The sequence below is a fragment of the Ochlerotatus camptorhynchus genome, unplaced genomic scaffold (genome assembly GCF_037179485.1).
Source record: "Ochlerotatus camptorhynchus isolate MF236.1 unplaced genomic scaffold, CSIRO-AGI_Acam_v1.1 ptg000183l, whole genome shotgun sequence".
Lineage (NCBI taxonomy): Eukaryota > Metazoa > Arthropoda > Insecta > Diptera > Culicidae > Ochlerotatus > Ochlerotatus camptorhynchus.
The window spans coordinates 782,550-806,924 of NW_027040673.1; the positions used below are offsets into that span (position 1 = coordinate 782,550).

The 24,375-nt window shown below is 40.4% G+C and overlaps 2 protein-coding genes across 4 annotated transcripts in view; both read right to left on the reverse strand.

Annotated features, from left to right (window-relative positions):
- pbl (epithelial cell transforming 2 pebble) overlaps positions 1–14,945 on the reverse strand; it is a 114,937-nt gene extending 99,992 nt beyond the window's left edge. The window contains exon 1 of one of the 3 annotated variants that reach the window (XM_065223042.1): positions 14,084–14,943. In XM_065223042.1, coding sequence (XP_065079114.1) covers positions 14,084–14,336 — 253 coding nt within the window. In that variant the 5' untranslated portion in view covers positions 14,337–14,943. Of the gene's footprint in view, positions 1–14,083 lie in introns of all 3 variants that reach the window. The other 2 variants (XM_065223044.1, XM_065223043.1) reach the window with 2 other exon arrangements.
- Positions 14,946–20,656: 5,711 nt separating this feature from the next.
- Positions 20,657–22,139, reverse strand: Tmem43 (Transmembrane protein 43). The gene is made up of 4 exons (XM_065223012.1): positions 21,956–22,139; positions 21,664–21,887; positions 21,234–21,606; positions 20,657–21,178 (listed from the first exon to the last, which is right to left on the reverse strand). The coding sequence occupies exons 1-4, from the start codon at positions 22,049–22,051 to the stop codon at positions 20,744–20,746; spliced, it is 1,128 nt and encodes a 375-aa protein (XP_065079084.1). The 5' UTR covers positions 22,052–22,139; the 3' UTR covers positions 20,657–20,743.
- Between the last annotated feature and the right edge of the window lie 2,236 nt (positions 22,140–24,375).

Genomic DNA, 24,375 nt, shown 5'->3' on the forward strand with positions numbered 1-24,375 from the left:
TCGCCTACGGTAGATTAAGTATATTTTCAACCGATTCGAGTATGAATATGGCATTAAATCTGGTTTGAAAGTTGGTGCACAGGTAAAAAGTGAGGTTACGGTACGTCCAGGGGCCTGGTTGGCGGCCATGTTTTTTATGCTTTCATCTGCTCTTGTCTTTCTGCTTACAACACGATTTTGTGTCCCTTTCCTTCATGTATATGTCAGGCGGGCCGTATTTAAATAAGGCCCGCGATCTTGCCTACTGTCAAACGTATAGGATTGATATGGGGTTGCCAGTCTCCTGGGTACGTCACTGTCCATATTGTTTGAATGATCTAGACTAACATTTGAAAGGGGCGGAAGAGCTAAAATGTAAACAAACCATATTTTGCCACACATAGAGAAAACAGTTCACAAACTACTCAATAAACACGAAAAAGTAAAAGAGAATATCGCTTCAAATCATCAAAAACGTTTCTTCTTACATGGCGTATTTCCAACTTTCAACACAAAATCCCGAGGGTGTACTTCCACGGCGTATCACCAGTGCTGGCAGTTCAAAGGGTGGAAGATCCGTGGGGTAACAACATGTAAGCAATTATCAGGGCGGCGTATGATGTTTTCTTCTCAACTTCATGACAAAGAAAACTTTTTTGAGTTTTTAGTGATGCATGATGATAGATTACACTATTAACTATGTGTCAAGCTTATAAAATCATCCAGAAAATGGAAAGTCGTGAAATAGGATTAATTTTTAGGTCATCAAAATTCGGAAGCGATTTTCTCGATATGGTCATTTTGGAATTACGCCCTTTTCAAATGTTTGTCTAGTACTCATCATTCAAAATATTTAATGATGCCGCCAAACAAGAAAAACAAAAACGTTCCGATTGGTTAGTTTGCGTACCCACAACCTCCTCTTGTGGTAGTCCTCGTTGAAAATAACAACACGATTGGCGGGTGGAGACATCATACAGCACAAGTGTAAGTTTTCAATTCAAAATATAAATTCAAAATATAAATTCAAAAACGACCAACGTACCTACAGCTCACTTGACCGATCGAACGGCGGGCAGTGAAGCATAACCCCACCGTAACTAATACACACAACATTAAGAATGAAGTCATCGAGGAAGAACCGCAGCCAAAGATGGTAATAAAGCAAATAGGGGGATTGAGCTTACACAAAAAAATTGTTTCAGCCGACATGACGCTCAAGTCGGGCGGGGAGAATTAACATAAATGCGACCGACCAACGAATCAGGTTGTCGGTTGCGCTGTATAGTAGAGCGATTAGTCATCGAAACGGTAGATGCGAAATACTCTTTCGAAACGACCGTTAATTGCTTGTTGAAGGAAAATCATGTAGTTTGAAGTGATCACATTAAATTATTACTTCCGCCATTTACGCGCGGTGTGCGGTGGAGAAAAAGGTCAAGTGCAAGCAGCGACGGAACACGCAAATATCCGTAACGCAAATCCGTCCGCATTAGAGAGATTCTGCAACATTATTACGCCTTGCGGTTTATGTTCAAACATTGCACCATGCTGCTTTTGCTGTTGGTAGTGGTCAGTGCGCAAACAAAAACATGTACTAAAACATTGTCCTACTACCGGCTAGTATAGAGATGTATTCGGGGTCAAGTATGGGAACGATGCCCTTTCTGTCGGTCTGTCCAGGTCTACTGGGTTATAGCCATAAGCAGCCAGGATTGGAATGAGTGTAACAGACAGCACAAGAAGGAACATTGCATTGTCCAGTTATGGTGCTTCAAAGAGTGAATCTCCCAAAGTTTATCTAGAGCAACCGAGCTATTTAGAGGTTTTCTAACTGGCTAGCTCGGTAGACCGCAGGGTTGGAGTATGGGTATGTTTAGATTGTTTTGATTTTTATTATACTCATCAGAGTGCCCAGTTCGAAGTTTCTCCTTATATTGCGTCGGGTGAGCAACATTCAATCTAGGGAGATATCATATCACTTCACTGCTACTGTTGCAGTGCAAGGATGTGCTCCTTTCAACCTCCGTCTCCTCATTTTTGCGGCGTTTCATTCGTGGTCAATCGTCGAAAGTATATTGCTTTGGATGTGGGTTTCAATCTGGACTGTTCCAAATAACTACCATTCTGTCCAGACAGAATCAGACGAACAGTGGACGGTTCCTAATCTGAGATAGTAAAATTTTACTGACTTGTTGAATGATCACTTCCATTGAACATTGGCGAACGAGTTCTTTAACCCGATGTTGCACATCAAATATTTGATTTGCAATAAAATGTATACACTTTCAATAGAGAACGTAATCGGTAGCAGTCCTAGAGGTGACAAACATTTTTTTTAGAATCACCATCAAATAAAGACCCACCATGGAAACATGCTCCGTAAACCAGTGGCTATAAATGATGATGGACCAATAATAGTCCCATCATCATCTTCCGTCAGCGGATTATGTCGACTTGACTTTTTTCCGTTCTATCAACTGCTGGTAAGCGGTCAAATATATGACGCTTTAAAGTACCTACACACTCGCCATTGTTGAGAACACGAAACTCTGGCATCGGATCATAATTCACCTCAAGCGGGAAGCACACACCGGCCAGAGCGGGATGCCACAAAAGTGACCACCGCTGGATGGTTATGTTTCGCTATCCGCTCGGGAACAATATGCTAGAGAACGTCCCAAAGGAAGGTGCAGGACCAGCAGTGCGTATTGAAAAAACAAACCCCGTATGTATGTGCATCAGCTTGCTCCACGCCCGGTGCGTGGTAGAAAAGTGTCATTTATTTCGACCAAACCGCCGGTGTCAACGTGAACTGGACCGCAGCATCACACCTCTATGCATTTTGCGTGTCCTCTGGTAGCGCAATTTGGGCTGGGCGAAGCTGCGATCGCAGATGCATTTTAAAGCTCTTTAAATTGAATTTCGTGCGATATAATCACATCAATCATAACTCGCTTTAGTTGCGACGAACTGAGAATTGAATATCATAAATTTTCTGGAAACCTTATTAAATTAATGTTAATTGAGGGGGGGATCTTAAGCCGTTCAACACCCTACTGTGGCAACCTTTAGAACCTCGTTAGTTTGAATAGCTAAAATCGCAATTATACGGAGCTCATTTAGAATTTGTTTAACTGGTACCCCTACGCACCTGTTTTGAATATCCATAAATGACGTAGCATATTTTTGATCATGTTTAGACCCCCTCCTTCCGTATTTTGTAATACTTAATACATCATAATACCCCCAAATCCAATGCTACGTCATTTATGCGTGTTGCTTTTTTCTAACAAAATATGGGTCAATTTGAGCGATTATTTCTATAGGTCACTTTTCTCTCGGTCTTTGCAAAACATAGAAGTATAAAAAATATCGAGAAAAAAAGATTTCTTCCAGTTTTGTTCGGGGGATGAAACCGTGCGTAATTGACCATGATTTCACCTCCAAGGCTGTTACAAATTTACAAAATTTGATCCACGATTTCTGCGATTTCTCAAAAGAAATCCGCGACTTCAAATACTAATACGCGACAAATAATGTTTTCATCGCTTAAAAATATCATGCCCAGAGAACTTTGAGATTTGGGCGTAATTACTTTTGTAAACAAACACATCCATCGCTGATTTCTCCCGAATAAAAGCACAATCCCGCGAACAAACTATACCAAATGAAAGAGGAATCATTCCTCTACCTGCTTGGTTTGTTATTTTTTAGATTGAGCTGTAATTCGTGAGAAATCGGCAAATGACGTGTTTGTTTACAAAAACAGTTACGCCCTAATATCGAAGTTCTCCGGATGTGTTACTACTGCATACTATTTCAAGCTTATTGGTTATAGCATATTAGCTTTTTGCCTGCTCTCAACTTTTGTTTTCTTCTGTTCGGAACATACAACCACAGTGACCAGTAATTTGATCTATTGTAGTATATTCCGTGTCCTTGGTTTAGTGCATGTCGAATTACTCCATCACTAATGAAAAATAATGAAGTATTCTGTTTTGATAAAGTTGTCATTCTTGTCATCATTGCAAGGAATCGTTTCTAATTGAAATGTCCCGCTATTTATACCCTTCGTAGAGTGAGAGATAAAGTGCGCCCCTTTGTCAGTCATAATTGGATTCCTTAGCAACAAAATTAAGTCATGACACCGATAATGAACATACATCAGAACCCTAGTATTAACCACTTAAAACTAGAGAACAACGAATACAAGTTTAGGAATCACATAGATAAAGACTAACTACCTCATTTTTTTTTCTTGATTCAAGATCATCCTCGGTGGACAAAGCCGAGTCTTGTCAATAACAACAAGGTATAAAAAGTAACAAGGGCTAAGATGTGTTCCGTTGATTACTGAAAAATCCTGTTCCCCTAGTTTGAACTAGACAGGGCACGTACCACGAAAAGATGATCCACGCACGTTTCGGGGCTCTCAATTTATTATTCTTTGAAGCACTTCCACTATTTAAGTGAGGGTTTTATATGCCTTTGCCATCATATGCCCAAGGAAGTCGATAAAATTTTCAACCCGAAAAATTAATAGATCGGACGGAATTCGAACCCAGCCGCCTCCAGCATGGACTTGCTTCGTAACCACCCTAATAAACAAATACCATAAACGAACTGTATACCAGATGGGTAAACTATCCCACAAAAGGTTTGGATGATACCCCGAACACGTCGTTAAGTTTCTATTGTTCTGAAACTTACTGTTATAAGTTCTCAACATAAGTTAGGCTAACTTTGACATAAAGTTACACACTTAGTTTTTTTCTACCGATCTGTGCAAATCTAAGAATCACTGAGATCTCAGCAAAAGTTACATTTGATTGCTGAGGCTGAGGACAATGCTTAGCTGAATCTCAGCAAACAAATTAAAAGGTTTGCTGAGATTTCAGTAAAACTTTTTTGCCGAGATTTGCACAGCCAAGCTCGGTAGAAAAAACTAAGTGTTAACTGTCATAATACTAAACCTGCAAAATGCGTGATGATCCCTTGACACAGCACGCCTGTCCAGTTGTCGTGAAGCGAGCCTTTAAAGATTTCAATTCCAATATGAAAGTTTAAAGTGTAAGTATCTTAATCAAAAAAAATATTTTGCAATTAATAATGGAAAACTGGATAAAACTGGATTCTCAAAAAACTGGAATATTTCGAACTTTAACTGTTTGACTGTGTCAAAAAAAAAAACTGGACGAATGCAGTTTAAACTGGATTGTTGGCTTCGCTACTCTGTACATCAAACACACGATAAAAAGAAAATCGCGATAATTTTTCCTAAACATGTCCATGAACAATTTGCGACATTTCAGTGTCAACATTTCAAAGGGGTGTAATTGCATTTGTAAACAATAGCTTAAGCCATCGATGAAGATTAATGAGACCAGCAGGTAGAAGAATGTTTCCTTTACCAGCTAGCATTGTTAATTTGAAGGGATGGGCTTAAAATTTGCGAGAAATCGATAGATCAAGCCATTGTTTACAAAAGCAATTACGCCCCTTTTGAAATGTTGGCACTGATTTAATGTTTTCGTGTTTTTCGCGACTGAAAATTAAAAACCGTGACAAATTGGCGAAAATCACGAAATCCACGCCTGTTGTAACAGCACTGCAGTACTTTTCTTTTCTTTAGGGATTTTAACTACTTTGATAGTCATTCAAGATTATTCCAGTTAGAAGGTTATACAGAATCGTCAGTTTGCGGACGAAAGCAGCGCGGGAGGAGGAAAGCAGAAAAACTCGTGGAAGCCAATTTAAAAGCACAAAACTCTACTAGTGCTTTGGTGTTATAGATATTGGAATATATTGACCATTTAAAGGGACACAGCACTTGGGATTCCTAGAATTTATTGTGAACAAGATTTTTTTCCTTTGGTTTGTTTTCCGTCGATCTTGTTTTACGTGCTGTGCACCAATGCCAGGGAGGCAGCTCCCACACCTGGACCCTACATATCGACCCATCAACTCATGAACCGGGAACCAACGGCTTTACTTCCCTTCCGAAGGAAGGCTTGATCAGAGATGTTATACCTCAGAACATCCCGGCGGCGCCGACTGGGATTAAATCTAGGCCTGCTGGGGTGAGAGGTAATTACGCTTACTGGATAAGATTGTGCAATACGATCAGCCTTTAAGCTGCAAAAATCTTGGATTAATAAGTCACAGCAGATACACAGTAATGATTCTTGTCGACTTTTCGTAGGCAGTCAACTGTGTCAGACATGGTCTACTTGAAACGAAGCTGAGGAGGGAATTCGGGTTTTCAAACTCCGCGTGTAATTTGATTTCATCTTTCCTAGCGCAGCGAAGCCAGGTTGTAGACCTGGGTGGTACTCCCTCGAATCCCCGGAATCTCACCGACGGTACGCCACAAGGATCCTGTGAGCGCCCTGCTGTTTAGCCTATACATCAACAGCCTGCCTGGTGTGCTAAAATGCGAGTATCACCTCTATGCGGACGACCTCCAAATCTATATATCAGGCCCCGCAAGCGAAATTAACAGACTCGTCGAAGCAATCAACCAGGATCTCCTCGCTATCGAACGTTGGGCCACTGAGAATCGTCTGTTTCCCAACCTAAAGAAGACGCAAGCTATAGTCTTTTGTAGAGATGGGGCCATAATCCCTCAAAATGACATCCGCTTCTGTGATGAAACCATTACTTTGTCGAACAAAGTTACCAACCTTGGTCGCATTATGGACTCTAACCTAAAATGGACCGACCAGATAAACGAAGTCACCAAAAAGGCGCTTCCGTGGAGTGCTTTCCAAACAGATTCGTATGAAGCTCGTCCAAGCTGTGGTGATGCCGTTCTTCGCATACTGCGACGTCGTGTACTACTCAGGGCTGTCCACCGCACTCAAGGCTCAGTTGCATCGATGCTTCAAGTCGTCGGTGAGGTTCGTGTATGGAATCCGAGGGCGTGACACGACCAGAGAAGTGCGACACACCATACTTGGATGCGATCTGCCGGAAAACTACCACCGTCGTATCTGCTGCTTCATGTACGGGGCCTACCATGGAAGCCTCCCAGAGTACATCACGCAGAGCTGATTAATTCTCTAGGCTAATACCAATAGTAGCTGTTGATTTAAGAAATGTAAAATGTTTAGACTTAGACTTTAATTTCATTCTTAACTCCCCACTAAACTGATTCAAAATGGTTGCTTCCTTGACCTGATTTATGGTGCTGTAACTGACAGGTTTTCGTTATGCTATCAATAAATTACAATTACAATTACAAAACATTCGTATTATATTTAAAGAGATGGTTTCTACATGATGATGATTTTACAATTCTAGTGTCAGAAAGATTAGGGTTAAATACCCCATTTCCAGCCTATTAAGCATAACCCGCACTTAGTCTTTCTTAATCTGGATCAGTTTAGCACCAAACGGAATGTTATTATTACTGATGGCTTCCAAATTTATTTACCTTTCCGTACGTACCATAAGATTTGAAAACGAGAAACCAATCGTTGAGATATTGTCAAAAGTCCAACACAGCTTCTTGACGCCAAACTCGGCCTACGGATTTTAAACTCGGCCTAACGCATTGAAACGCAATTGAAAAGCCCATGAAATCACTTCGGCCTATCGGATGAAGATAAAAATTGATTCGGTCGGAGCGCTTCTTTTGTTTTGGGAATAATGGGTGCAAACTTTCATACCACGCGTTCTCATTGACTTCAATCGTTAGCTTATTAACTAAAGTATCATACCAAACGCATAATTGACTTGTTAACTCTGAAATCATGGATTTATTTGAAGTTTTCTGCTCGATAGGCCCAAAATGGGCGATTAGGCCGAAGTAGTTCTCTACCCTATTTGCTTGGGAGCTTCCCGAGCAAAGACGGTTAACAAAATGAGAGCAAATCGACATTAAAGTTTGCTGTTCCTATCATAATGAAAACTCATTTTGAGTTCAATTGTCGCGACATAAGTCTGCTATCATATTATTATTTTTAAATGAAAGTAACTTAACTTCAAGTTTTGCTGCTAACGTCATGTTGACAATGGGATTTAATCTCATCTGTCGTTGAACTAACGATTATTGTTTATTTGTATTGTTTAACACATTTCAGGACATTCGTGACTTCTACGGGGTGAGATTTGAACTCAAGTTTTTCCACGTGAGAAGCGTGGACCATTTACGCCAGGCCCGTATTCAGTTAAATATTATGAAGACAAAATCATTGATCACAAATTAATTTCCAATTAGTTTTCCGTTTGATTCAACAGTAAAACTTTGCTCTCATTTTTAATGTGTTAACCGTTAATCCATAAAAAACGAGATCAACTGGGGTGATCAATAAAAGTTATATCATAACAGCAAATTTTGATTTAAATTTGATTTTCGGCTTTGCTCGGGTAGGACGCATACACTTAGGGGCTGTTCATAAACTACGTAGACAGTTTCTTGGGATTATTGTTGTATTCAAGTTAAAAATATGAAATTCCTGAAATCCAACCGATGATGTTACGATCAGTAAGTACATATGCTGAAAAAGTACCGAAATACAAAAACAAAGAAACTTACTTAAACAAAAAATCGAAAACACCCATTCCAACCCGTACACTCGCTTCTAAGCGGAAGAAGGGTGCCAAAGTTCTCACGGGGTCGGTACGGTTCACCTGCTACCATGTCCTTGTCCGATAATTTATTCTCCCTCACGTGTTCCACTTGATGTGAGCGCTGGTTCTGGTACTACAGCAACAGCTATACGAAAGCCTCGCCCAAGCACCGACAAAACAAACGCTAGATATACTGTTGCTCATTGTTTTCGCCCCGTCTGCACTGTCTATTCCGCTCAGTTCTAGATGACGTCGTAAAATTAATAAGAAAAAAACAACGAAAATAATGCAAAAGTTTCGTTCTTTTATTTTGCTTCAGAACACTTTTAACCTTAACAAGGAGTGATATACGTAAAAAGTCCGCGCTTAAGCTGTGCCATCAACTTTGGAAACGTGTATTCCCCTTCTCCTTCGCGCAGAGACCAGGACTGCAAGTTTATTGCACCGCTGTATAGTTTTTACTATCGTCGGAATTAATGCAAATGAAGGGAATCATCCCCGGGGAGTTCGTTTGGGATGGATTCTCTTTCTCTCACTGTAATCCGAAAATCGGAATTCATTCGGGAAGGGAGAATGATGCTGCTACGTGAGAAGAAAGCAAGCCCTAAGGGTTACTTCGGTCTTTTGACAAACGCTTCGTCATTGCTAATTTCGAATGGAATTTTCGCGATTCTTTTTTTTTTTTGCATTTCCGCTCTTAATTTTCCTCAGAATCATTCTATCGAAGAGAAAGTTTAGGGAAAACTGCTGTCACCTTTTTTCGGGTAGACACCAGTTAAGAAAGAGAGATCAACACTGAATTGCCCTGCTGCTGATGGGTTGGTGGCGAAAGAATTCCCGGAATCTAAGAAACATGACCAAGTTTTCTCGTTGACGCAAAAATTTCCGCTTCCAATTTCAGTCTGCATTCATTGCTGCTTCTGCTGCTGCTGCTGCTGCTACTTCTGCGTTAAAACAAAAGTTAGTGGAAAATAGTTTCTGACAGGGAATTGAGTTTACACCCAACCTAGGGTTCATCAGAGGAGGGGGCCTTCAGGAATCGCTGCAAAACTTGGCAAGTCTCTATCTTTCCTGAAGCGTGTTGGGTGTTTTCCGCTGGTGATTCTTCAATGCTGTTTTAATTGATTAATTACGTTATCGTTTGCAATTACAAAGTTTAATTTTCCACGGAACTAATTTCAAACTTCTCTCGCCTCTCCCACCGGAAGGGCTTTCGCTTTTGAATGGGTCTAATCACCTACTGGCTGTACGGGGTATCATAGGGATGAATACATTGTTCCCGAAGTCAGAATGGTGATGAACGGATGACAAAGTTTTGCGACAGGCTGGCTTATGTTTCAATTTGGGTGACGAAATGCGAAACAATGCCGACGCGAGGACTATCATTAGCCTGTATGGGGGAAACACTGGTTGATGTGGAACCGAAGGATCTGTTAGTCATTAGCAGAAATTGAAAAATTCAAAACAAATAACAATACTAGCGCAATGAGTGTATGCACAAAGTCGGTTAAATCTCACGGCGAAATCGACTTACGTACATTTCACCGTTTGGGTTTACGGTAGAGAGCGGATGTGTCACTCTTTCCCATTACTGTGGTGAGTAGAAGTTCAAAAGTTGGAGCTACGTACGTATGTACACATAACGCCATCCGAGTGACGAAGACAACGAAGTTCTGTTCTGATTCGGTTCGTTTGTACCGGTGTACCTACCAACAAAAACGCGGCGATTGGGATTTATATTTAGAGAGACGCGCACATCCATCACACATCGCAAACGGTTAGCGTATGGAGCAACAAATATAAAAACTTTCGAAAGGTGTTCTTCGAGTTGGAATAGTGTTCATTGTTGCATTGCATTTTTTTTATATTGCTCAAAGTATTAACGGATCGATTTATATTGTACTTGTTGAATGCCCCCGGCGTTGCTCGGGAAAATGTGATGCATTAATATGCTTTTCACTATTGACTTATCACTCACTAACTTCTCACCCACTTCTCAAATCCTGGCGTAGGGTAAGATGAGGCAAGATGAGCTAAAGGAGGCTCCCTCTAAGGTTCCTTAATCTTAATAAATGTTTCCAAAGGATTACCATACCATGGAATTTCTAGAGGCCATAAATGGAACACACCATAATATGAACGTATAGACATAACTGGTGCATCTACCCCATTTGCATCTATATTAAGCATAATGCCGAATGCAATTGAATCAAATAGGACACTAGGTTAAATGGATCATGTCTACGACAGCATCTATTTTGATAATTAATAACTCTACAAGATTTCTTTGCCAGCTCATTCTTTCTCGCATTTAAAGCTTATTGCTTATCGCATAGTAACTTATTGCGTGCTCTCAACTTAGTGTTCTAAGGCTTGTACTCGAAAAAAAATGCACCATTTTTATCCGTGTGTAACTTTTTTATCCGTGGGTAAAAATTGATGAAAATCTGGGTATAACTAGTTGGGAGTAAATTGTTTACATGTGCATAAAAATCGGTTCAATGGTTATTGAGATGTCATCGAAACAAGAAGAAAATCGCCGGAGAATTTTGCGCGCCGTCATGGAAAATCCGACTGCGACCATGAGATGGATCGGAAGACAACTGGGAATCACCCATACAACTGTGTCTCGGGTGGTGAAATCGTTTAAGGAGTCCCAGACGACCGAGCGGCGGGCTGGAAGTGGAAGAAAATCGAAGACAGCTGACCCTGTGAAGGCCCGGAAGGTGTTGGATTATTTCAAGCGTAATCCGAACCTTTCGATTCGCGACGCGGCTCTGAAGGCAAAGTGTTCCGCCTGGTTCGTTCAGCAAACCATGAAACGAGCTGAGCTTCGTGTATTCAAGGTCCGGAAGGCACCGAACCGGCGTGATCAACAAAACACGGCGGCCAAATCCCGCGCAAGGAAGCTGTATCGAGAGTGGTTAACGAAACAGATGTGTGTGGTTATGGATGACGAAACCTACATCAAGGCAGACGCAAAGCAGATACCGGGGCTGGAGTTCTACGTTGCCAAATCACGGTTTGATGTTCCGGAAGACATAAGGAAGAAGAAAGTGGACAAATTCGCCAAAAAATACTTGATCTGGCATGCCGTATGCCAATGCGATAAACTGAGTAAACCGTACATCACAATGGGTAAATTTACCGCACTGAGTGCCTCCAGAAGCGTTTGTTGCCCTTCCTGCGGTCCCACGGAGGCGAGACATTATTTTGACCGGACCTGGCATCATGCCATTACGCGCGATCGATGTTGGATTGGTACAGAGACAATAACGTTGTTTTTGTACCAAAAATCGCCAACCCCCCAAATTCACCAGAGATTCGTCCGGTGGAAAGATTTTAGGCCATAAGGGGCTGTTCATAAACTACGTAGACCGTTTAGGAGGGGGGGGGTTGACAATTATCCACGGCCCATACAAATTTTAATTTTTTTGTATGGACAATTGTCTACGCAGGGGGGGGGGGGTCAAGAATCCCAAAAAACTGTCTACGTAGTTTATGAACAGGCCCTAATGAAGGCCAAAGTTCGAAAATCGTCCAAGGTGTTTAAGAACGAGCTGGAGGTGAAGAAAGAATGGATGAAAGTGACCAAAAAGGTCGACTCCACCATTGCACAAAATGTAATGAGAGGTCTTAAGGGAAAGGTGCGGGCTTTCAGCGATGGAAAGGAAATTTAATAAAGTAATTATGATGAAACATAATCCATATGTATTAGTTCATTCCCTGAAAGTTTCAAGAAAATCCGACTTAAAATAAATTTTTGGCGAACACTTTTGTCTGGTGCATTTTTTTTTTCGAGTACAGGCCTTAGATGCATTTCACGTTATTAATTGAGAGCTTTCGATGCCTGTACGATTTTTGCATTAGTACAGTGGCGTAACCTCACTTTCTACCTGTGCACCAACTTTCAAAACCAGATTTAATGCCATATTCATACTCGAATCGGTTGAAAAATACCGGTATTATCCTCGGGTTAAATCTCGCACAAGAATATTCGGCTGCATTGATGTCGACATCAGAGTTAATCAACATGACTCTAAACCAAAATTTTGCAGATCTTTCAAACAGGAACGGTATTAAAGGTTAATCCGAGTTGAAGCTTACCGCCATTAATCTTTCAGTTTACTCGATATCTATCCATTACAAGTAATATTTTGATAGGGTAGAGAACTACTTCGGCCTAATCGCCCATTTTGGGCCCATCAAGCAGAAAACTTCAAATAAATCCATGATTTCAGAGTTAACAAGTCCATTATGCGTTTGGTACGATACTTTAGTTAATCAGCTACGGAGCGAAGTCAATGAGAACACGTGATATGAAGGTTTGCACCCATTATTCCAAAAAAAAACAAAGAACACATAAAAACAACATTTAAATTTTTCTTAGTGATACTTATACTTTTTGATGGGATTTTTAATCAAATCACACTCGAATTCCTTATTACATAAAATTACCATGGAAAAAGGAGGGCTTTGGCAATACCTACCTTATACCGTCAGAGGGTGAATGAATTCATAGTGTGCTCAATTTAGGTAAAAACGATACTTTGAAACATGGTGTATCCTCATACAATAAATTACCTCAAGGACTTCATAATAATAGGGTAAAGATATTGCCAAAGCCGTCATTTAGATTATCTTCATAGGTGTCCATGCATTACGTAGTTAAATGTGAAGAATTAAACAAAAACATATTTCATTTATAGCTATCGAATGAAACCAGCAATAAAGTGGCCATGAATTATTATCACCAGCATTATTTTTTGCAGCCTAAACCTTTCGTTAGCACTAAGTAAAGAACCCGAATGCTGATCAGGGTTTATGCATGACTTAAGACTTCTTATCATCCCATTCATTCTTCCGACATTCCTACGTCTCTCCGACAACGCACATGCCGATTTCATTAAGGCAAAAAATAGCAACTCCTCTTCGGTCGTCTTCTTTTTGTCTGTCCGGTTTCAGTTCCTTCTACACACACGTCCCATTCCGACCTCGGTCCTGGTTGTTGTTGCCACCAACACAGGTGCATACCGTCTTCTTCATCTGCCTGTCGACGATGATGTCGTCAATGTGACTCAAAACATTTTTCTGCCCGCTCCCCTAAAGACCAGCTATAGTAAGGGAACAGGAGAATGGCGTGTATATTTACTGTTGTTGATGAGAATTTCGGAAATTCAGCTTGAAACTGCCGTACAAAAATTGCACAGAGTGAGTCTTTTTGTGTTACCTGGCTCGTCCTCTGTGCAAAACAAGACGATTGCGTTTCGGTTGTTGTCGTCCAACCGGACGATCGTCTTGTATAATATTGGGACAGCGATTTTGAAGGCATGGTTGTTGGGAAATCGATTCAATTATCATTATCCGCGCCGACTTGTCGTATTTAGTAATAGATCGAGGACGCTAATTGATGTCAATTAGAGGCTTGTGTAAATCGTTTGTTAGAAGAGCGTTCAATTACGATAGTTGATTGTGTTACATTAACATAAGAATGTTTACTAGATTACATCTCGATTCTCGAACCTACCTTCACACTTGCTTTTGTCACTGGCGGAGTGATCCATCTTTGCTGTCGAGTCCCTATTCTCGATGGAATGCAATGGCAATCCCGCTTTGGTCGAGGAAATTGTTTCAGTTTTAACAACCACCTCTGTCGCCTTCTGTTCAATTGACCAACTCTTATGGTCCACTCGGTCAGCAGATCCGTTGCAAGTGTCCAACTGTCTACGGTGGTGACTTTCGACGGGCAGCTTCTTGTCACCGTTCACTGATTCTTTCATAATATGATATTGCTGCTTCCAAAAATCACGAAATTATTGACCATAATATTCTTATCAAAATACGGCGATTATTACACATTCCTCAAGGATTCCACGAAGAAAAAAACTTAGCATCGAGCGACGGATCTTACGATCCCGGTAACACTAACACACTTACAAGCCCTCCTGTAAACACACACGAGGAAAAAGGACCATCCCGTACTTAAAATCGAGGTTAGGACCCTCTGCCCTTCTTTTCCGTTTTCCGATTCTCTTCCCGAAGACCTTCCGCGCACCGCACACACAATCCCAGGCAGGCAAATCTTCCTTCAGCACTGAGAGCTTCTCAAAGGCTACAACTGCCGCAGCAGGTAACGAACTTTTTCCGTCATTGCGCTACGTCAAAATAATCACTTATTCCAGGTAGAATCTTTTATTTCAACACGCGATTACGTTATCGCCAGTCACTGCAACCGTTATCCAATAGAAACACATAAAAATTAAACATATTTAAACGCACAAAACTCGCGAACCGCAGCTACAACTAGCCATATTCGTTTGGATTAACTACTTTTTTGTGGCTGCGCGATCGATCCTACTCCGACGACTTTGCGACCGAACGTTACAAATCGAATGAATGAGCCAGCTGCACGCGGCAGTCAGAAGAGGAAGTCTTCCGTGGGACAGAGTGAGCGCGCAACGTGCGAAAGAAAAGGAAGGCACATGAAAATTTGAAAATCCGTCAAAACAGCGTTTGGACGTGTGCGTGAAACATCGCTTGCTTACGCCAAAAACTCGAGGTAAACAAAATCAGCGGGCGCATTTTGCGCGACAGTTTCGCATTTACACGACGAGTGCGTTCAATGTCGATCAAAGCTTTCGTTTATAAACGGGGTGTGTTAGCATCTGTAAGGACGGTTCAAATATTACGTATTGGCGTTGACGAGTGTGTTAAAATTGTTTGTGGTAAATGAGAGACACCGTTGGAGCCGGCTCAAAGACAGTCGTCGTCGCCAATAGTGCAAGAGTCAATGTAATGTAAGCAGGTGTACAATGGGAATTTGTCGTATCTGTTCATGGTTGACGGAGTGTGACGTCAAACTCCATCATCAATTTAAACAGATGGAGAGTGAACGAAATAGACGATCTTCAAGAGCAAATTTTCATTATGTCGTAAGTATCTGAGAAAAATAAAATTTTGTTTTGATGACCGAAAAGTTATTCCTATTTCCAATTAAACACATATAATCTCATAGTGATAGCAATGTTTAACATATTTAGCAGGGTTTTAATCATAAAAATGCAAATCGCTAGCTTTCATGCTAAAAATACTGGTTTTTGAGTCAAAAGTTATTATACGTCGTTTGGTGGCCCCTATTGTTACTTAAGTCGAAGTTTATTTACCAGGATATTCGGGAGAATTATCAATTACGTCTCCTTACGTGCAGCCCATTCATCATTTTAGGACCACCGAAATCATCTTATACCCCGGACAGACTATGGCTTATATCATGTAATATAGGCTTGCTTGCAATGAGCACTCATACATCTAGTTTTCACTGGAATTCCTATATATGAGTGCTCATTGCAAGCCAGCCTATATTACATGATATAAGCCATAGTCTGTCCGGGGTATTAGCAACAAACAGTTCGAGTTATTCATTTTAATAATGAGAAAGCGGAACGATGAACGTACACTTTTCACGGGTTTCTCAGCGCTATGACTTAAGACAAACGGCATCTCCATAGAAATCGGGTGACATCGAAAACTATTTTGATCGAAGGGTGATTACGTCAAAAAGCGATTTGACTGGTAAATAAATTTAAAAATGGGATGTGATCCTATATTCGGACAGTATATAGTGTAATAGCAGGAGCATCGATTTACACTGATAGCTCGACTTTGTTTACCTTTGTTACTTTCGATGTAATGAAAATTTGCTCTTGATGTATTCAAATTGCCTCACTTGTTAACATATGACAACACGGGAAACGAAAACCAATAATTTATGATTCATATTTAATAATTTTCAGAAAAATATTGGTTACTTGGGCATCGTATACATTTTTGGGTCGTTCTCATTCGCCGTGTTAGTATTCAGTACGGAAAACAAGATCGTGGAAAACAAAAATCAAGGAAAAAACCAATACCGACCAATCCCACGATTTTTTTCTGAAAATGATTATATAGCGGAAATGGATGTATTGTATAGCGGAAATGATGTAATGCCCCTAATTTGAGCCCATACATAGATTCAAAAACCGACTAAATTTTCAATAGCGACCAAAAATATACATTAGTATCGTTCCAATAACGCGTTCATCTAGATAGAATACGCCTAACTTTTCAAAAGGTCCTATCGAACATTTCACTCTTTTCGAGAAAAACGAGGTTGAAGATTGACAAAATCTTTTTTGATACTATTTTAAACCAAATCAACTTTTGACATTTTAAGACCTTTAATAGTAAAATGCGATAGTAAAATTGAAACTGAAATTATAATCTACCCGTTTCATACATTTTTTTTTTCTATGAAAACGTGAAAAATGTTACATAGGACATTTTGCTCTTGTCAGGTGTACATTGGACATGTTATATAGGACGTTTTGTTATAATCACAGTTACATAGGTCATTTATGTTTTCAACATTATTTGTTTGTTTTTAAGCATTATGAGTGCATAATTTAAGTTATACGAGTTAAACGAACAATATGATTATTGGACAATGAATCAACTTTTTTTTTAACGGTATATCGCAACACTGCCCACAGATTGTTTTGGTCGATCGTTGGTGGTCGCGTGAGCTGCTTTTTATTTGATAACAGTGATATTTTAGGGGCTGTTCACTACGTAGACAGCTTTTCGGTATGCTTGACCCCCCCCCCCCCCCCTCCCCATGCGTAGACAATTGTCCATATATTTTTTTTTTAAATTTGTATGGGCCGTGGATAATTGTCAAAACGCGGAAATAGTAGAAAAATGCTTGACATGAAAATTCCGATATGCACAATGACATTGTTTTGGTTTGTTTGAACATTTTAGACGTTTTACTCGTATAAACACAAAGGACCGAAGTACAGATCTGCACTGTTTTGGTTTTTCTGATACTTCAGACGTTTGTCTTGATGAACATAGTCAAACGATTTTGGAGGCGAACCAGCCCAAGGATGAAAGCCTCCCTAATAAAGATAAATAATAATAATAATAATAATAATAACATAGTCAAACGTCTTATGTAATAGTGAAACATCGTTAATGCAAATTTTGACTTCAGACGTTTTGTTAATTTAGAATTTTCTCAATTCAATTGACATTAATCTGAATGTGTGTGTGTGCATAATGTTCTTAGGTACAAATGTTGCAATGTGCATTTATAAACTCGATTTGTTTACATTTGTTACTTAGGACCTTTTGAAAAGTTAGGCGAGAATTGATATAATAGCAGATTTTTAGCGATGGGCCCAATCTTAGATCCATAGGCCAACATTAGAGCCATTTCCTCTTTGATTCATTAATGATTTATTTTTGTTTTTCGTGTAGTCAAACGTGTCGAAGATTGTCTTGAATAACAAGTATGAGGAAAATCGACGAAAATTTTACTCAGTCTAGCAGGAAATAGACTGAGTGAATCCTTTCTCAATTTTCTTCATATTCGAGAAATTTTTCTTGAAAAATCGAGGATAATTAACACACGGCAAATACATCTATTCATATTTTTTTTTCCTTTGGTTTGTTTTTTCCGTCGATCTTGTTTTCCGTGCTGAGCACCAATGCTACCGACGTGCCAGGAAGGCAGCTCCCACACCTGGACCCTACCTATTGACCCATCAACTCATGAACCGGGGACCAACGGCTTTACTTCCCATCCGAAGGAAGGCGTGATCAGAGATGTTATGCCTCAGAACATCCCGGCGGCGCCGACTGGGATTGAACCCAGGCCTGCTGGGGTGAGAGGTAATCACGCTTACCACTACACCACCGGAGCCGTTCGATGAGCATAATGTTTTTCATGTTTTTCCGGGTTTGTTTACACGGCGAATGAGAACGACCCAAATTTGAGTTTAGTTCACTCATAATAACCAAAAGTGCAGGAACTCAGCGATGAGTAAAATTGGTCTCATGGTTTCCTGTGGAAAACCTAAAAAAATTGTGTCGTTCTCATTTGCCGTGCAGGAACAAATTAGATAATAGGTCGTATGAATAAAAGCGTTTACTTTACTTTTCCCGTAAAGGCCCACTCACATTAGATCCATCTGCGTTGCGTTGACGTAAATTTGACAGTTAGACAATAGATTTAGCTGTCACTTTGCCGCAACGCGTCCGATCCGGATCTAATGTGCGTGGGCCTTAAGAAAAGCACGGGAAAGTAAAGTCAACTCTTTTTATTCATACGGCTCAATATGAGAAAAGTAAAGATTGGATTCACTCAGTCAATTGGTACTACTCCTATACTGAATAAAATTTTCATCAATTTTCCTCATTTTCCGGCAAAAAAAAACATAAGGCAAATTTACTCATCCCTGAGATCCGGAACTTTTGGCGTTTATGAGTAAACTAAACTAAAATTTGGGTGAAAACGACCGTGTACACGAATTTGAGATAACGTGACTCAAATATGCGGAAGTTCATTTACCGTGAAATTCAAGAAGTATTTCCTGGAAAAGCTCGGAAAGTTCAGCTCGCTTTTGAGTAAATCCACTTTTGCCCAATGGAGTCGACTCGACTCAATTTGGGTGATTTGACCGACCGTGTACTCTTCAGAGCTTTTATTTTCAAAAGCTTTGCTTTTCGCGAAAAACGCCCTACCGCTGAGAGTACTCAGTGAGAATCCGTTTTACTCTGGGAGAAATCCTGCGTCATTTTTCGTTAGGTCCTATCCCATCTACCTACATTGATCTATTATCTTCAACGACTTGCTCTTTAGTAAATAACTCAGATGCTGTGTTTGCCTCCTTGATCAAACTTTATGTGGTTAAAATAGCGAAAGAAAATCGATCAAAGCAGATAGGACCTTTCGAAGGAATCATCTCGATTTCGTGCTATTTTCGCTACAATTTCAAGCAAACATTGGGTTAGGTCGCAGACATCATATCAAGAAGACTGGCAACTTTGCCATTGTTGCCTTTGGTTAGGTCCTAAGTAATGTTTTGGCTTATCAGTCTTGATTGAAAAGCGCTTGAAAAACACTCAAACTGATTAGCATCGAGATGAAGATCCCAACCACTGGATCGAAACGTCGGCGATGAAAACACAGTAATCAGCGATTTTCAATCAAGAATTCAAGACCAACAATTGAAAAGGCCTCAAATCCATTTGTAAACAAACCTTGTAAGGCCATTTTCTAGCAAATCGAAACCTACATTCGCAAACCTAAAACACAATCGGGTAGAGAAGAATTTCCCCTGCCTGTTCATTTTATTGGTTTTAGTCGGCGGACTTTGATTCGTGACAAAATGACCTTACAAGGTTTTCATTCCAGTCGAATACCCCGATCCTAAGTAACACTGATGTACAAGAAAATGTATTTTCAAAATTATGGTTAGAGAGAACTTTAAACTTATTAAAATCATGGGAAAAACCTTAGGCCCCTGCAAAATGGGGGTGACTCAAATATGACGTCTACTCTTGAGCAGTGATGGAAAAGTTCATCAAAGTTCCCTATGACTCGCGAACTTTTCCCTTGGTGAACTTCGTGAAATATCGCGAACTTTTCCAAAACTGCTCTTGAGGAAGAGAGGGAGCCCTGGTTTTTTTAACAATACGTGTAAGAAATAAGGCAACATGCGTGACGCAGGAAGGGGTACGGGAGATGGGTAACAATCCCCCTTATTCTGCGAGTCACGTGACTCTCTCTCACCGGTGAGGTGACAATAGTCACCTCGTGTGAGGTGACTCTCCATTTGATTTACATGGAGAGTCACCTCACACGAGGTGACAATTGTCACCTCACCGGTGAGAGAGAGTCACGTGACTCGCAGAATAGGGGGGAATATCAACAAACTTGTGGACGTCATATTTGAATCGTCAAGGAAGCTTGCAAATGATTGACCACGCTGACAAAAAAAAAGATTCTTATTATTTATTACTATTCTTTTCGTTCAATTTCTCGTTGATCTAAATTGCAAATTTCCATTCTGCTAAGAGCCTTAGAAACGTTTCCGCGTTGTAAGATTTTGTCATACAATCGAGTAAAAGTGACTTACTCTTTCACTGAGTTTCTCACAGCGGCGGTGTGGATGGAAACCATGAGAATAAAATACAGAATTGCGACTTTGGGAATTCTTGAAGAAAATCGAAGCCATGAGAAAGGATTAAAAAGTTTAATTTAAATTCGTAAGACTAGATGTCAATAAGTTAGTACAAAAGAAACGTTCGTAGAATAAACCTGAGTGAATCCCCCAATTAAGACTACATCCTGCACAGCCACTTAGTCCATACGTTGATAGTTATTAAACAAACCGCGAGCGCAGTACAGGAACGGTGAGACAGCGGCAAAAAATATTCCACTCCCCAGCATAGGGCGATGAATAATCCACGCAATGGACGTGACCACTAGCGCAAGTGAGAGGGACATGGTCAAATTGGTAGATACGGGAAAACTGGCGTCTGGAACAAACTGCCTTAAGACACGACTCTGAGCCGTGATATACTGCAATATTGTTGCCGAACAAGTAGCCGACAGGAACAGCATAATCCAACCGATTAATCGCCAGCCCCAGGTAGTCAGTCGCTTTGAGTGCTGCACCAATTTGAACGTTTCGTGCAACGATAACTCTCCGGAATAGATGAGTAAAACCTTCCTGGCGTGGGAAGATTCATAAGGGATAATTTTTCCATTCTCCAGTTTGCCGACAACCGTGTACTGCAATAGAAGAATGGGTAAATCGTTGATTGGAGTATATTTTTTTGTATCTTACCATCGACCCTTCTAAACCGGCATATGCAAATTGTATTCTTATGTCACCTATCTCTGGATTCCAAATATCGTTACAGTGGTAATAGAGACCGGAATGCAACTTCACCGATGGATCCTCTGGTCGGGTGTCCGACGTGATATCGATGAATTTCTTAAACCTGTCTTTTAGAGCATCCCCTAATTCATACTGTCCGATGTGGACCCTTTCGGAAACGTAGATTTTGGAATCCATTGGAAAAGCGGTAGGATTATGATGACCAGTTCGGATATAGAAGCTACGTGAATCGACCAAACTATCGCGCCAATCCATGGTGTAGTAGTAGGTCCGCTCTTCCGTCTGGACAGATGCAACGGCTTCACCGTAACGATTCTCCCTAGAAACATATCAAAACGTTGAAAAACTGAACTTTATCATGTCCTTATTAGCATACACATATTCCTCAACCCATTGATACATTTGGACCCGTCGTTTCAGTTTCACCGCCTGCACTTGAATATTGTAGTCCGGTTCAGTGAGTGGTTCCCCGGTGACAATCGGTCCGATCAGGTGGACCAGCCGCCCTTCGTAGGTTTTATCATACGGATGTTCCCCGCTGACTGTGTTTGCATCGTTGAGGGCTTCTTCCAGCGAGAGCGAAGTACTGATGGCACGAGCCTTTAGATTTAATCATTTCGTATATAAGGTATAAAGAATAATCAAGCAAGTTAAAAAGAAACATTTACCTCATTCCAGAAGAGTACAAAGGTTCCGGCAGTCAGCAGGATTGAACCGATCAATGTCATCAGCCAACATGATTTTAACGTATCCGCAAAGTTCATAGTTCTTTCCTGCCTTCTTACACTAATTCGGTGACGTTTGAATTACTTTTCATTCACAAATTATGTCTTCAAGTTTCCTAAAACAATGCAGACATTATGTGCGCCGTCCGGATTATTTTGTTTTGATTTTTTACCATCAGCTGATTAGATAAGGTGACAGCATTTTTGACAACTTGCGATGTTTTAAACTGTTAGCGAGAACACAAACCACATAGACACACTGAAAACGAACCTCTCATGTCGTTTTCGTTTTTGCGGTGTAGCACTGGTGTAGTGTAAGCAGGAATAAGCGCGAGTCTTTGACAGCTCAACATCATTTGTTTGTAAACAAAGGTGCATCCTATATCTACACCCTAAAATATTTCGGTGTACGGCAGTGTAGCACCGGTGTAGCTACACCGCAAAAACGAAAACGACATCAGAAAGTGAGTCACTACTCATTCGTATCGAGAAGTTCTTGAGGGGTACACAGCAAAAAAAACCGAAACAGCTGCATCGATTGTGTGATTTTACATTGCACCAGAGACACAGAGAACAGACGTCCAACTTCGGTCAGAAACTTGTGTAAAGATAAGTGGGAACATCGCCGTTATGTGGTGCTAGCATTACATGATTTCCCTTATAAATTTTCCACTTTCGATCAATTTGACGCTAGTATCGATAAATTTTCTGTTGAAAATTACCACTTGGCGTTTCCAGCATTTAGTGGCTAGTGTAAGTTTTGCAACGCCAGCGCCATCAGGTTGTCAAAGAGGATTTTTAAGTGGGGAAGCCGCCGTTAGTGGCGCTTAAGTCGAATAGGAATCTTTACACAAGTTTTGAGAGAAATTTTGTTCGAGCATCAACGTCTGTTCTCTGTGCCAGAGACGTTGAATTAAGACACGCATAGACTGAAGCAAGAAGAACCAAACGAACCGTCAAACGCTGAACCAAACGAGCAAAGTATATAAACATTACTATTCGCTCAATTCACCAGAAGAACAGCAGATTTACATGCAGTTCAAATGGAACGGTTGCCGAAGAAAAACTGGTTGCCGACAATACTCGCTCTCACTAGAGAAGATTGGAGCTTTGTAAAAGCGTTTCAAAACAGTTTTTGACAATTCTTTCGACTGAAATTGTTAGAGCAGCTGACAGCAAAAGATTGTACAAACCAATACTGCATATGTGTGCGTTCCATAGAGAAAAAGGCTATAGAACGAAGGTCGCTGCTTAGGTTGCCGAGAATACGTAAATTCCCCTATTTACTGTTGATTCAATTAAATCGAAGGCTACAAATCAAGAAGACTGGCAACTCTTCCATTTTCTCATACGACCGCTATGAAACAGGTACAATCGCGTCATCTGCCGCTCAAAGGTAAATGCTTCGAACGAAAATGGTTTGTGCATTTGCTCATTTTTCTATGCGTTGCTTCCACCTTCACTCAAGCGCAGCGCTATTGTATCTGTCGCTTGAATTCTGGCAAAGTTGCCAGTCTTCTTGATATGATGTCTTCGATTAAATACAACATTCATTAGTGATAAAAAAAACAATTTCGAATCTGAGCGTTTGATTTAGTTTTATGGTAATAAAAATTATTGCGCTGCAAGCAAAACAGTAACACAAACGAAGTAACAGACGACTAGCTGGCGAAGAAATCCATTAAAATAATGTGGCGACAGTGTGCAAAGAGTGTATCATTTTGTCATTTTTTTATGCATTTCAGTTTTGAGTAGAGTGAAAGAGATAGAACCAAAACATTCTAATACATTTGGTGAAAATGCTAGTACAATTCAGTAGTAGTGTTACCACAGACAAACAGACATAACTCTTGCAAGTTGTTCATCGAACATGCTTTTAACGGTCAATTTAAAAGTATCGTAGTTGGTAGTACCGCCACCTGTAGCGCGCATAGTCAATTCCCTTGCATTTGACGTTTACACACTACCGCCATCTGTTCAGCGTACTACCCACCACAGTGTACTCAACAGATGGCGGTAATGTTTTAGCGACGATGTTTTACAGTGAGAAATGTTCAATGTGTTATGTCTGTTTGTCTGTGGTGTTACCATGTGGTACAATCCAGTAGTAGTGGTGTTGCCATGTGGTACACTGAAAAATTGAAATAGCAGGTTAGTCACCAAAGTTTTCGAGCCGCTCCGTCTGTCATTTCGTTTGTGACAGTAATATGACAAAAGTTACACTGTCATGGAGCGACTGTCGTACTTATTTGATCGAACTTTGTACGGCTCATGGATTCGCAGCCTAAAGGTAACGAAACGCTCAATAATTTTTCTCCCGTTATCGTGACAGTCTTCAAAAAATATTTGTGCTGAGTGTTTTC